Source organism: Antedon bifida, chromosome 1 (assembly GCF_963402885.1).
Source record: "Antedon bifida chromosome 1, ecAntBifi1.1, whole genome shotgun sequence".
NCBI lineage: Eukaryota > Metazoa > Echinodermata > Crinoidea > Comatulida > Antedonidae > Antedon > Antedon bifida.
The window spans coordinates 13,433,830-13,446,919 of NC_136226.1; the positions used below are offsets into that span (position 1 = coordinate 13,433,830).

At 31.4% G+C, this 13,090-nt stretch overlaps 1 protein-coding gene across 3 annotated transcripts in view; it reads right to left on the minus strand.

Moving 5' to 3' along the window:
• Positions 1-13,090, minus strand: part of LOC144842964 (adhesion G-protein coupled receptor G7-like) — a 77,087-nt gene that overhangs the window by 39,654 nt on the left and 24,343 nt on the right. The window contains exons 9-15 of one of the 3 annotated variants that reach the window (XR_013612208.1): positions 5,348-5,526; positions 4,916-5,083; positions 4,661-4,770; positions 4,167-4,432; positions 4,007-4,076; positions 2,868-3,774; positions 2,073-2,822 (exon numbers count right to left, since the gene is read on the minus strand). Coding sequence is in view for 1 of the 3 variants with exons in the window: in XM_078699590.1 (XP_078555716.1) it covers positions 3,336-3,774; positions 4,007-4,076; positions 4,167-4,432; positions 4,661-4,770; positions 4,916-5,083; positions 5,348-5,526 (1,232 nt within the window). In the remaining 2 variants the exon portion in view is untranslated. Of the gene's footprint in view, positions 1-2,072; positions 3,775-4,006; positions 4,077-4,166; positions 4,433-4,660; positions 4,771-4,915; positions 5,084-5,347; positions 5,527-13,090 lie in introns of those variants that run through there. The other 2 variants (XR_013612207.1, XM_078699590.1) reach the window with 2 other exon arrangements.

Consider the following 13,090-nt stretch of genomic DNA (forward strand, 5'->3'; position numbering starts at 1 on the left):
AGCTGTCAGTAACGACTCTACATACTTTTTTGAAAAATGATGGAATGATTAAACATTAGTAGGCCTATAAATAACCATCCGGTTGACAGACACATCGACAGATATTAATTGTCATTTAAAATGTCTTTGTTCACACGAAATATGCTATAAGCTCCACTAAACACCGATGGGCTAGTACTTAACTCATGACCTGGTTTCAATTGGTTCAACCAGTGAAATGTATGATATTTACTTTATGATGGTTCTTGATTATTGTATTGCATGCGTGTTTTAAAGTACTGTAGAACGTCTTGTTAATCTTCGGCGTACAATGATATATTATATATTATATATATAATAATATATTAATTATAATATTATAATGTATGAATAAATATTGTTATGATATAGTAGGGAATTCTTTCCAGTTGTTTTTAAAATCCGAATTTCTTTGCGAGACCCCAGCTTCATTTGTTTAACAGAACTCGATATTGCCAGATGGTCTCCCATCCAAGCTCTAAACTAAACGTTGCTTAACTTCTTCGGTGATCCGAATTAAAACATTATTTACTAGTGCACTATTTATTAACATTAAAATGAACGGACTGAACAATCATATAGGCCTAAGAGCGCAGTTATTATTAGACACAAACAAAAAGTAATTTAATCTATTTTAGTGTTACAGATTATACATTTTTTCAAAATTCAAAATAATTAAATAGTTGTCTCTATAGAAGGAATCAATTGTTTCATTATGGGTTATACGAGGGCCTAGTTTAGGTAAAACTGTCCATTAAAAAATATATAGCAAATTGTTACATTTTCTCGCGATATAATTGATTAACTTGGCTTTCTGAATGTGAATCATGTCAAATAGTTACATTTGCTGATGATACATGTATCACAGGCTTAATTGTAAACAATGATGAGAGCACTTATAGAACTGAAGTTCATAATTTAGTTAATTGGTGTGATAGAAATTGTCTTAGTATCAATGTACAAAATGTATAGAAAATTTGATCAATTACCTTTAGGTATCAAAGTCAGTGATGTAGGCCTACCACTAGTGAACATAAATACTTAATGTATATGGATAGATGAAAAATTGTCATGGAATACTAGCACTGCCAACGTATATGCGAAAGCAAACCAAAGATTGTACTTTTTGAGAAAATTAAGAAACTTTAAGATTGGTAAAGATGCTCTATCTTTTTCATCAGGCTGTGATACAGTCCGTATTAACTTTTTGCTGTACTGTTTGGTTGAATAGCATAGGCCTATCTAAACACAATTGAAATAAATTACAGAGAATAATCAAAATGGCTAAGAAGGTAATAAGTGCAGACGTGCCATCTATTCAGGATATCTGCAATAAGGCTATAGAGAAAAAGCTAAAATGTATCATTAATGACAAATTCCACTCTCTTTTTAATTATTTAAACTTTAGTAAACCAGGTATCCCTTGCAAAAGGAAGACCGAGCGTCATAATAATTCATTCCTTTCATGTGCAATTAGAATATTTAATAAGCATTTTAAACAATAAGTGTTCGTTATTTTAAAATCTTAATCTTAATGCAATTTTATCAAGTCCAGTTTTTAACATTTTTACTGTTTTAACCTTTTACTGTTTTTACATATTTTATTATTGTGTTTTGTATGCATTTGCGTTAACTATTTTTATTGTATTTTTTAACATTGGAATACGAATTTCAATTACTATGTATTTGACAGTAAATTTTAACTTGAACTTGAACTTTCTTTCAGTATTGCTCTTTGGAACTCAGTCATATATTGAGGAACCACGGGAAAATTGAAATGGGACATGGATCAGGCAATGCAAATTGTCTTTGAATTCAAGATGTTCAAGTCCGGAATGTATTTTACATCTAATCAGTTTGGAACTGCTTAAAATCGAAAATGTCTATAGGCTATTTGGCATACGTTATACTCATTTGAAGACGAAGTGTTTTTATATTTGTTATTATTATGTATTCACATTAAAAAAAATAAAATACTGTAGGCTACTAAATAAAAACAAAATGTTTATTAATCTGTGCATCATATCATGTGTACATACAGTAGTAAATACACATAGAAAATAATCAATTTCATAAGTATACATTTCTGGGTAAAGGAATTAGACCCTAGACAAGTTACATTTAATCAATGTGTACCACCTAAATCACCAACAAATAAATATACTTTCTGCTTTCTGAGAGGACGTTACCTACTGTTACCAGTAATATGTGTTGATAAAATTACTGAAAACATTCCCTAAACTAATAATATTTAGTAATTATTTTCATTTAAAACCAAATGTAAAAGTGTTTTTTATATTTGTTATTATGTATTCACATCTAAAAAAATAAAATACTGTAGGCTACTACATAAAAATAAAATGTTTATTAATCTGTGTATCATATCATGTGTGGGTACATACAGTAGTAAATAAACATAGAAAATAATCTATTTCATAAGTATACATTTCTGGGTAAAAGAATTAGGCCCTAGACAAGTTAAATTTAATCAATATGTACCACCTAAAACACCAACAAAATAATATACTTTCTGCTTTCTTTGCCAGTAGGCTTGAGAGGGCGTTATCTACTGTTACCAGTAATATTTGTTGATAAAATTACAGAAAACATTCCCTAAACTAATGAATATTTAGTAATTATTTTCAGTTAAAACCAAATGTAAAAGTCAACAAAATGAATTAAAAAAAACACCAAAAAGTAAACATATGTTTAAAGGGTTCTTTGATTACAATCGTCATATTATATATAGTTAATTAATAGTTGTTGTGTCCATTGTTTGATGCTCATATGGTTTAAAATCTTGACTGGTCAAACAGAAAATCTTGACTGGTCAGACAAAAAATCTTGACTGGTCAGACAGAAAATCTTGAAATGGTAATTACTTAATAAATTGTTATGTACTATGTATTGAATTTTGTCTACCTAATATTATATAAGCAATTCAAGCATTTTGTTACCGCACTAAATTTTCTGAGTGAGTAGTGGTAGTGGATGGGGTTCGGGAATGAGCAAAAAAAGTCACTGCAATTCAAATAAAAAATACTAATCTAATGATAAAGCAAGTTAGTTTCGCGATATAGTTTACATTTTGCTTAGAGAGAAAAAACTTTTTTGATTAATAATCCTGTTTTCAAAAGTAAAGAAACCCCTTGTAAATGTTCTGTTGAGTACAACCACCAACTTTAAAGTGGTATTTTGTTACATATCTACTTATTGTAGATGCATGATAATTGGTTCTAAACGATGATTAATTCCAAACATATTTCTAAATATACTTGCCCAAAACACTCAATAGTGCCTTCTTAATGTCTAACTCACTAAGCATGTCTGGTTTGGCTACTTGACGGGTTAGTGCCAAGTTCTAGGCTACCCTGAGAAGTGGAAGGCAGCTCATTTGTCCCGGTTATGATCATACAAATATTTTTCCAGTAATTTCTAACTTCTTTATTTCTAACACAATACATCACAAAAACGAGAAAGCCCTGAAGGGTGTTAAAGATACAGAATAATAGATTGTTGATTCTGGAAGCCTCTCCAATCGCAAAGAATCCAAAAAGCCATGTCAAGCCCATTACCAAGGTGATACTAATTCCATTTTGCAGCATTCGGATTCCATCATTTTTCTTTTCCCTTTGAAACTTTCCATGTTGGGACAAGCTATGCATCACCAGAATAAACACCATTGCGTTGAACAGCAGTGCAATAGCCACAGGAACAGCAACACTTACATACATTCGACTCAAGGCCAAAAAACAACTGGGAAGAGAGATAATCCATTTATATTATTTAGATCAAAAATAAGTTCAATACAAACAAATCAATTCCAACACTTGATTTAGCAAAATTAGATATTTATAAACATGTTTGCCGCAATATAATTTACATTTTTTAACTTTTGATCAACATTTCGGAACCATTTTTTAAATTTGACCAATAATAAATTATATAATATTACTGTATTTTTGTAAAATTATAGTGCATTACTTACTGGTTATTTTCATCTACATATTCATCAGTATTCACAAAGATTGTGGCCAATACAATAACAGCTGGTGCTCCTGTAAGAGACAAGTTGTATTTCAACACTCAAAACTCACTGTGACCATTTTACTGTATGTTTAGTTAATTAGTATAGTATTTAAACTCACCCCATGCAAAAAGAATGGATTTCAACAGAAAATTGGAAACATGGGAATTCAAGACTTTCACAAACAGGTAATACATCATTACAGCTTGTACGGTCATCCAGAAGATTGAAGAAAGCAGAAAGTAATGCAATATCGCCCCCACAGCAGTACACCCATATTCATTGCGCTTGTTTTGGTCGATTCCTGCAAGGAACACGATGTACAGACACAGCAATGAGACACATAACTTACACAGGATTTTCTTCGGTTCAGCCTTTCTTAAATTTCTAAAAGAAATGGTACACAAATCATATTTAGAAAAAAAAATGTAAACATGTATAAATCCAACAATATATTAAAAAGATTATTTTAAAGAAAAATGATAAATCAATTAAAATAATATAAAGCTGTTGATAATTATCATAATTTTCTAGGACATGGTCTAGCTTAGTTAAGAAAAGGGAAGTGCTTCATACATAAATGTTTATTTTTCAAAGGATATTCCACATACTTACCTATTAGCTAAGAATGTTAATAATGTGATGCTAAGCCCTGTTATCGATAGAGCTAAACCTATTTTGGTGATTAATTCAAGAACTGGATCATTATCATGAGGGTAAAAATCCTACAAAGACAGCAAATTGGCATTAGAAAAGATCATTTAAAAAAAAAAAAAACACAGTGATGATATGTTATTTATAGAATGTAATAAAAGAATGGAAAATTAAGAAAGATGTTATATATACTGTACATGAATTAAATGATTGTACCATAAGAACAGCAAAATTAGTGAGATGATCGCAATTACAGTACTGTCTATCTCTACCATCGAGGGATCCACTAATGAGAACACATCCCTCACTTGACCACCCTCCAATACCATTCTCCAATGCAAAATCCCAAAAAACACATTCAGTGTTATCGTTTTCCTCAGTTATCTACACAAGAAGAATGCAAACATAGGCCTACAGAATACTATGACAATTAACACCTTGGTTTTAGGTTTACTTTCTCTTAAGATATCTGAATTTATAACATCCAATGATTTATAAAAAAAAACAACACCCAAATAAAAGTTTGCTCTGTATTCCTAAACTGTAATAATTTAAAACAATGAGAAGTTAATTTAGAAGACAACAATTTGAATATTTTTTAGTTTTAAATAATTCTTTAAATCTTTTTTTAGTAATACTAAAAATTACCTCTGCTGGAATGAATGTGGTCATGAGCGGCTCAGATAAAGAAATTGAATCTGGTGTGTCTGGTACTGAGAATGAAATAACTGGGCCATTGGGTCTCCGCTTCAAACTGTCATATTGAGGTGATTGAAATAGCCTACTATTCCGGTATGCAATCACAACAACCCGAAAACTATCACTGCCTAAAGTGAACAATAACAGATACGTTGAGAAAAAAAACATCAAAATAAATTAAAGAAACATACTGATCATGTAATTATGAAGATACAAACACTTACCATTTTTATTCATAATTTCTGATGTGATAATTGGTGGTAATTCAATAGAAACTTGGACATCATCAGGCACTTTATTCCCTTGTAAAGTTGTGACATCTTCCAGGCCGTTTAAACCATCTGTTGACCCATATGCTAATCCAGTGCTGCTTACATCATCAGTATTTAACATCTGTCCAAGCACTGCAACATTCATCATACTTTCTTTGTAAACACCATCGTGTAGTCCAACTTGCCCGATCTGTTTTTCTAGTGACACAAGAATGCTTGTTGGTGCTTGCGACATCATTTGACTTTCCATCAAAATCTCTTCACCTACTCTAAACATGTTATCTACTGAACCAACCATTGATGATGTCACCTAATATTGATATTTAACAAAGAAATGTATTTAGTTTTCCAGCCTTATGCCACTTTTCCATTACTGAACTGCAGTACAATGAAATAATGAGGATTTGAAATTACAGTACTACGGAAGCAAATTTTATATAGGATTCTTTATCACAAATTTTTATGTTGAAAAAAAGCTTTACAAAATGTTACTTCAAAATTGTAGAAGGAAAACAGGGAAGACAAGATGATTATGTTTTCTTTATTACTTTTATATTGGTTGTAATTGTAATGTAATGCAACATTTATATAAAGCTATTTCATGAAGATCAGAGGGCTGTGGACTTAGACTTTTCAACAACATTCTTCTCCCCTAAGGGTCACATCATGTCATCGGCAGCCAACTACGGCGCTATTACGTCTGTCCACGACAGTGTGTGTGTCTACTCATTAACTAATTGCACAACTACAAAAAACTAACCACTGTAGAGTTGGAATTAACAGCCACAATATCCTGCAGAATAACAGCTGTACTTTCAAGTGCACTGTTGGTAATCTCATCAGTTCTCAATGTTATGTTGTACACATCCTCACTTACAATCTCAACATTATATTCTGTTACATTCATCTAAATGAAAAAAATGTCTTTGTTTATCACTGTAAATAAGGTATTAAAACATCTACAAGAACATTTAGAGATAATATGAGTACAATCATCTTACGGCTACTATTCTTGCAAGTAGATCTTCTGCAGTTGCCTCTCCTCCGCAGTCCGATATCTCAGGTGTAGAATACCACATAGCTGTACTCAATCCATCACTAACACAAGTCCAATTAGCAGCTGGCTCACCATCTAAAACAAGAAGTTTACATTTAAATTGATTAAATTACATTTGCAACAACCCGGACCTAATATTGTGATGTACACAGGGTGTGCATAGCCCCATATACAATTCAAAATAAAGCATAAATATTTCTTCCTTTCTGGCAAAAAAGTGAGTAAGCGGATAAGCCGAGAGGGTAAGACAGTGGAAACGTAATCCAGCCAAACATCGGCAAGGGTTCGAGGCTCACTCGCTCCATGGTTCTGGTGGTAGAACAAGTCTTCTTGGATAAGGACTATAAACCGTAGGTCCAGTGTAATCACGATGCTCATGTGCACTATAAAGAATCTAGTACATCTTTCGAGACAAGTATGGGGTTACCCCGGACCACTGTGTCATGGACAGATGAGAGAGCGCCTTGTAGTGGCTGAACTGACATGACGTGACCCTTAGGGGAGAAGCATGTAGAAAAGTGTAACATCTGAGTCTACAGCACATAGAGATTGTATTACGCACTATACAAAACTATACAACTTACAATCTTTTTTTGTTTCATCACACTTTTCTTCTGATTCGGCAGCGTGTCCAACTAATGTATCAGGAAATGTATAACCATTATATTCATCTTCAAAGCACATTTCTGTGAAGACAAGTCATCATTCTTACTTCTTAATGTGCTAAATGTGTAGATATTGGAATTGTTAAATATTATAATTCAAATTATTTATAGTCACTTTGTGACGAAATTCTCAACTGGTCAGTGGATAATACAATAACAACTGTCATACATACACATTCACTAAGTACAGTTATGAATAAACTTATTACGTCAGGTATTTAGAGACTGGATTGGTGGGTGGTTGAAAAATGTTTTGTACATCAAACAAAACTATTTATTGTAATTTACTTTACCAGCAGTTTTAACATTGATAATGTTTGGGTCAAAATATCCATTTGAATTTATTCCAACTTGCAACAGTGATGACAATAAAATATCAATATAGTCTTTTTGTGAAACATCTAACATGTACACATAGAAGTTGAAATCAGCAATAACACTTCCTGCTTGCGAACTTCTCACTTGTATGTAAGGATCATTTGGCAATGATGAGTCATTCAACTAAAAATATAAATAAATAAATAGTTTTGTATCATTGTATTGTGGTTTATGTACAACCTTTTTCACTTTTTTCTAAGGGGTGGGTAGAAAAAAAAAGTTAAATGTTGAATAGAATGACTAATATGGGAATGTAAACATAAATTAGGAATACCAGGGCATGGAAAAGTTTCCTAATAATAATAAACTGTAATTTAAATATTTCAAAACTGTAAGTAAGGCTACATTGAACAAATTTTAAAATAATATTTTGCTATTTATCTTCAAATCCCAAAATTCCTTGTCTGCTTTTATTATATTATAACTATACTTTCCTAAGAGATCTTGCGATCTAGTTCAGAGTCTCTACTCACTCATTCCATCCATCCGTCAACAAAGCATTATGGATTTTGTTCCTTTTCTTGGCCTCTGTTGCCCTTTGGATTGGTTTTACAGTAGTTTTCTGCTTTTTATATCTTTTGTTAAGCGCATTGAGGCTTTGCATAATGCGCTATATAAGTTAAATTTATTAGTATTATTATTTAAATCATTGTAGGAGATGAGTTCAAATTTTATTATTTGTTATTTTAAGTAAAGTTGCTTTCAGAAATTGAAGTAAACAACTTACAAATGCTGTGATAGTGGTAGACATCTCTTGATAATCAACACTAGATGGATTCTGCAAACTTTCAGTAAACTCCAATTCTTGAAATATCAAAGTGACCTGAAATGTTGACATTCCTAAAGACAATATAGCATAACAAATTGACATCATAAGTTCAATTAATCTTATTATATTATACAAAATAAAATGTGTAAATAAGACACAGAGAACCTCACAAAAAATAGTATGTTTAAAAACCATTTATAGTTGTGGTTTGATGCAAATGATATTAATAGATGGATTAATAGATGGAAATTATGATTCCACTAATATGAATGAATATACTCACCAATAATAGTTTGAGCAGCTTTAAAAGAGGTGCTGATAATGCTGGAATGTAGACCAACACCTGAGCCACTACACCAGTAATAACCTTGTGCACCAAACGTCATTAATACTGATAGCACTTCTTTATTTACAGAATCAGTAATAGGAACATCATCTTTGAACCATTGCCAATCAACAGAATTGTCAATCTTACAATAAAGAGACACTGTAGTATACAAAGTCACTCTATTTGACAGTGGAGATCTTGAAACATAAGGAGGATCTGTAAACCAAAAATAAAAGTGTTAATACTTTGTTTCACTAACTATTCTTATGTGTAGGTACAGTATGTAGTCAACAAGAAAAAAGTCTCACTTGATTGAATTTCACAGAATATTCCTTTAAATCCAGGTGCACACACACAATATGAACCACAAGATGCTTGAAGACAGGTTGCATGATTCTGACATTGATCACAGGCATTTTTACCTGAAACTGAAATTACAGTTCAGTATTGTGATGCGCAGTCAAAACAAATATAGCAGATTATGTTTAATCATTGCATACGTGCCAACACTTCCGTTTTGGAAAAGGAGACTCCCGAATTTTAGATTTGTCTCCCAGCCTAAAATTGCAAATTGTTCTTAAACAATTTGAATTTGATTTTTGTGTGCCTAAAGAAACGGATATTTTAGAGCGACACAAGTTGATTTATTTTCCATATTTTTTTTGTTTTGTTTTTGTACATTGCAATATTTGTTGTTATATATGTGTCCATAGAAACAGACAATAATTATATAAACATAATTATACTTAGTATTTATGCAGTATTAAAGGCATTAAAGACAAGAGAAAAACTTTCATTGGTGCATTGAAAATCAAGCATGATTGTCTGTAGCACAGTAGGAAAATAGTAGAAAAGAAAATGTATTTGTGTGATGTTTTTAAACTTACATGTCTCACAGAACTGTCCGCTGTAGCATGTTGGACAGCTACATGTGTAATCAGTACAGGAACCAGAAACCTGGACACAACCAGCTCCATTTTGACAAGCATTATTGGAACAAGCATTTAGTACTGAAACATTGAAGTTATATATCACTTTCTCTTGATATAGTTGTTTTTTAAATACTTTTTTATCTACATATTGTGCTATTTATAAACTTGCGTGTCTCACAGATATCTTCCAGTGTAGCATGTTCCACAGCTACACAAGTAAGCAGTTAAGTACAAATATTTGATACTGATATCATTCTCTTTTCTATTTTTTAAATCTTTAAATAAAATATTGCAAAATTAATGTTGGTATAGTAGCCTCTTCATGTTGGTTTTCTTAATAACATTATTAAACAATTATCATAGCAAACTTTCATTTGTTATTTTATAATTCATATTTTTTTTTTTGTAGATTGCAATATTTGCTTTAATTTTAATTGTTGTGACAAAACGTAGCTCATACAAAGTTAACACTAACACTTAATAGCACAAAATTTATAGTATTAAACATAATAAGCTTAAAATAAAATGTTACAATGATTCATTTAAAACTTACATGCCACTTTCAAATGTTGTGCTCAATTAACATGAATTAAGAGCCATTGACTGTAAGAATGAAAGAAATATCAAAAATAGTGGCAGACTAAAAAAAATGGATTTCTTTCAAATTTTGCACATGGCTATATATGTGTTGAGAGAAATCAAATATGAAGTATTTTTTATTTCACACATATATTTCCATGGCAACGGCCAAATTTGTGTTTTTGACAAATTTTGTCCTTTTTTAAGGTTTTTTAAAATGGATATTGGTACTACTTTGATAAACGATATTTTTGTTTTGTTCATTTAATTATAAAAAATAATTAGTGTATGCATAATAACAATGCATTGTGTACCTGTTTCATATTTTTTTTAAATTTTTGATTTCATACTTTAGGAGATACCATTTATTTAAAAAGGGGTGTTTTTCACTTTTTTTAAATTGTTAAATGCAACTAAACTTTACTTCACCATAACGCCCAAAGTGGTGTATTTTTTTAGCTGATTTATTACAAATAGGTAGTTCTAATGTTTAATAATTGATTTCTAAAATAAAATACTGGGTTAATTTAAAAATCTACAAGCAATGTTGCGAGAAACATAGGCATTTTTATAAAAAAAAAACATAGTATATTAGTAAAAGCATTTTATTTTCTTTGATTATCTGATTTGAAACTCATTGGTCAGAAAAATTCTTAATGTTTTATATAGTTCTAGTTGTGTTGTGAGAAAAAAAAACAATATTTTTAATTATAGATTCAGTAATTCCCAGTTTTATGTCATTTTATAGGTTTTCCTCTGGAAATTTGAATAAATTATCAGATCGTTGTGAATTTTAATCTTTGCAACAAATTACTCCTCTCTTATTTTGAAGCTCCTCTTTCATTTTTTTACTTCTTTTATTTGCTAACTTAAGCAGATCCCACATGCCCATCCACCAGCACTTTCGACTACCACCCCCCCCCCCCCCCCCCCCTACTCCGACAATAACCACAAAAAGATAAACTGCAACACTTTGGTCGATCATCCACTATAGAGTGTCAAATGCATGCATTCAAGCACCACCCACACTGCCGCTACCATCGCCCCAACCAATATACGGATTCAAACACCTCAATCCCACCCCTCCCCATTTGTCCAAGCCCCCACCCACCACAAGTTAAAAATTGCAATGCAAAAGATAGGACATAAAGTTAAGTTTTTAGACCGTCGCCTCCAACCCGCTAACTATTTCAAACTCCTGGATCCACCACTTTCCCCTCCCCAAAATTGAACCAATCAAAAGTCAATGATATACTCAGGTATGTTAATGCTACATAACAAATATTGAAGCCCTGATGTGAAATTTCATTTCATTTAAGGTCAGCATGTAAAATATCACACTTTATATTAAACATTGGTTTTAAATTGAAATTCTATATTTTTGTTACTGTGATGGTTGGATTCAGTAATTATTATTAATTAATAATTATCTGATAATTATTTAATTTCCCTTAGTTATGCATAGCAACAGTTACTATGGTAACTAAATATTCTTTAGATTTTTCATACCTATCTTATACAAATTTAAATTTGTAGATTATTAGCAGGCATGCCTTATTTGCATTTTCAAATTACCGTTTTACAAGGTCATATTCGTAAGGACTTTCTTCTGTGATTACTTTTATTCATGAAAACCCCATATTTTATTTACAGCGGGCACCTCCCGTAAGCGGCCAGTTCTTCCTATCTAATTACTGCATTTGGTACCTACCGTAAGCGGCCTCCCGTAAGCAGCTGCGGGCACCTTTTTATACTAAAAATTAGATTTTTTGTATGATATATGACCTCCCGTAAGCGGCCACCCGAAAAATGTGATACTTATTGCATGGACCTATGAATTAGAGGTCCATGTTTCTTTATATATTAGCTTTATTTCGAAGCGGTTTTAAAAACATTACTGTGAAGAGATGAGAAAACTACACAGATTTTGACCGACCATTTTTCATATGATAAATTTAAAAGCTTTTAAAATTTGTCTGAAAATGCTAAAAAATACTAAACCACCTGATTATAAATAATAATACAATTAGCTGGAAAATTGAGAGGCTCGTTTCGTTAAGAATATCGTGTATAGCCATAATACGTGATTTTGGCCCTTTATCGGCAGAACCTCCCGTAAGGGGTCACCGCCTGTAAGCGGCCACTTTTCCAGGTCCCGAGGGTGGCCACTTACGAGAGGTTCAACTGTATTTAAAAAAACAATTATCCTTAGTTACGCATAGAAACAGGTTCTAAGATAACATAAATAATACATTTTGACATAATTTGACCCAACAAATGACACAAGGTCAGACATTTTCTGGGATTCAGTAGATAAGTAAATTTGGGAAAAAGTAGTAAAGCTATGTAATCAATTGTTTATAGTCATTAAACCCCATATTAAAAATATTGTACTAAGATACGTAGAGAAACAGTTGCTACAATACAGTATATAGGTAAAATGCTGCTGTCATTTGACCTCAATATGTAAAATATATGTTTAAGATAACACTAAAGGTCAATTTTTTACCTTTATTCAGATTTGTCAAGACTTTCTTTCTGAGATTATTAGGATTCAGTATTTAAAGTAAATTTGGCAAAAAGTAGAAATGTAAAACTATGTAGAAAAAATGTTTTGTATTTATGAAAAACCCCTTATTTTTAAAATATTTTCGCATAGAAACAGTTACTATGGTAATATCTTGACCTCATTTGACCTCAAAATGAATGAAT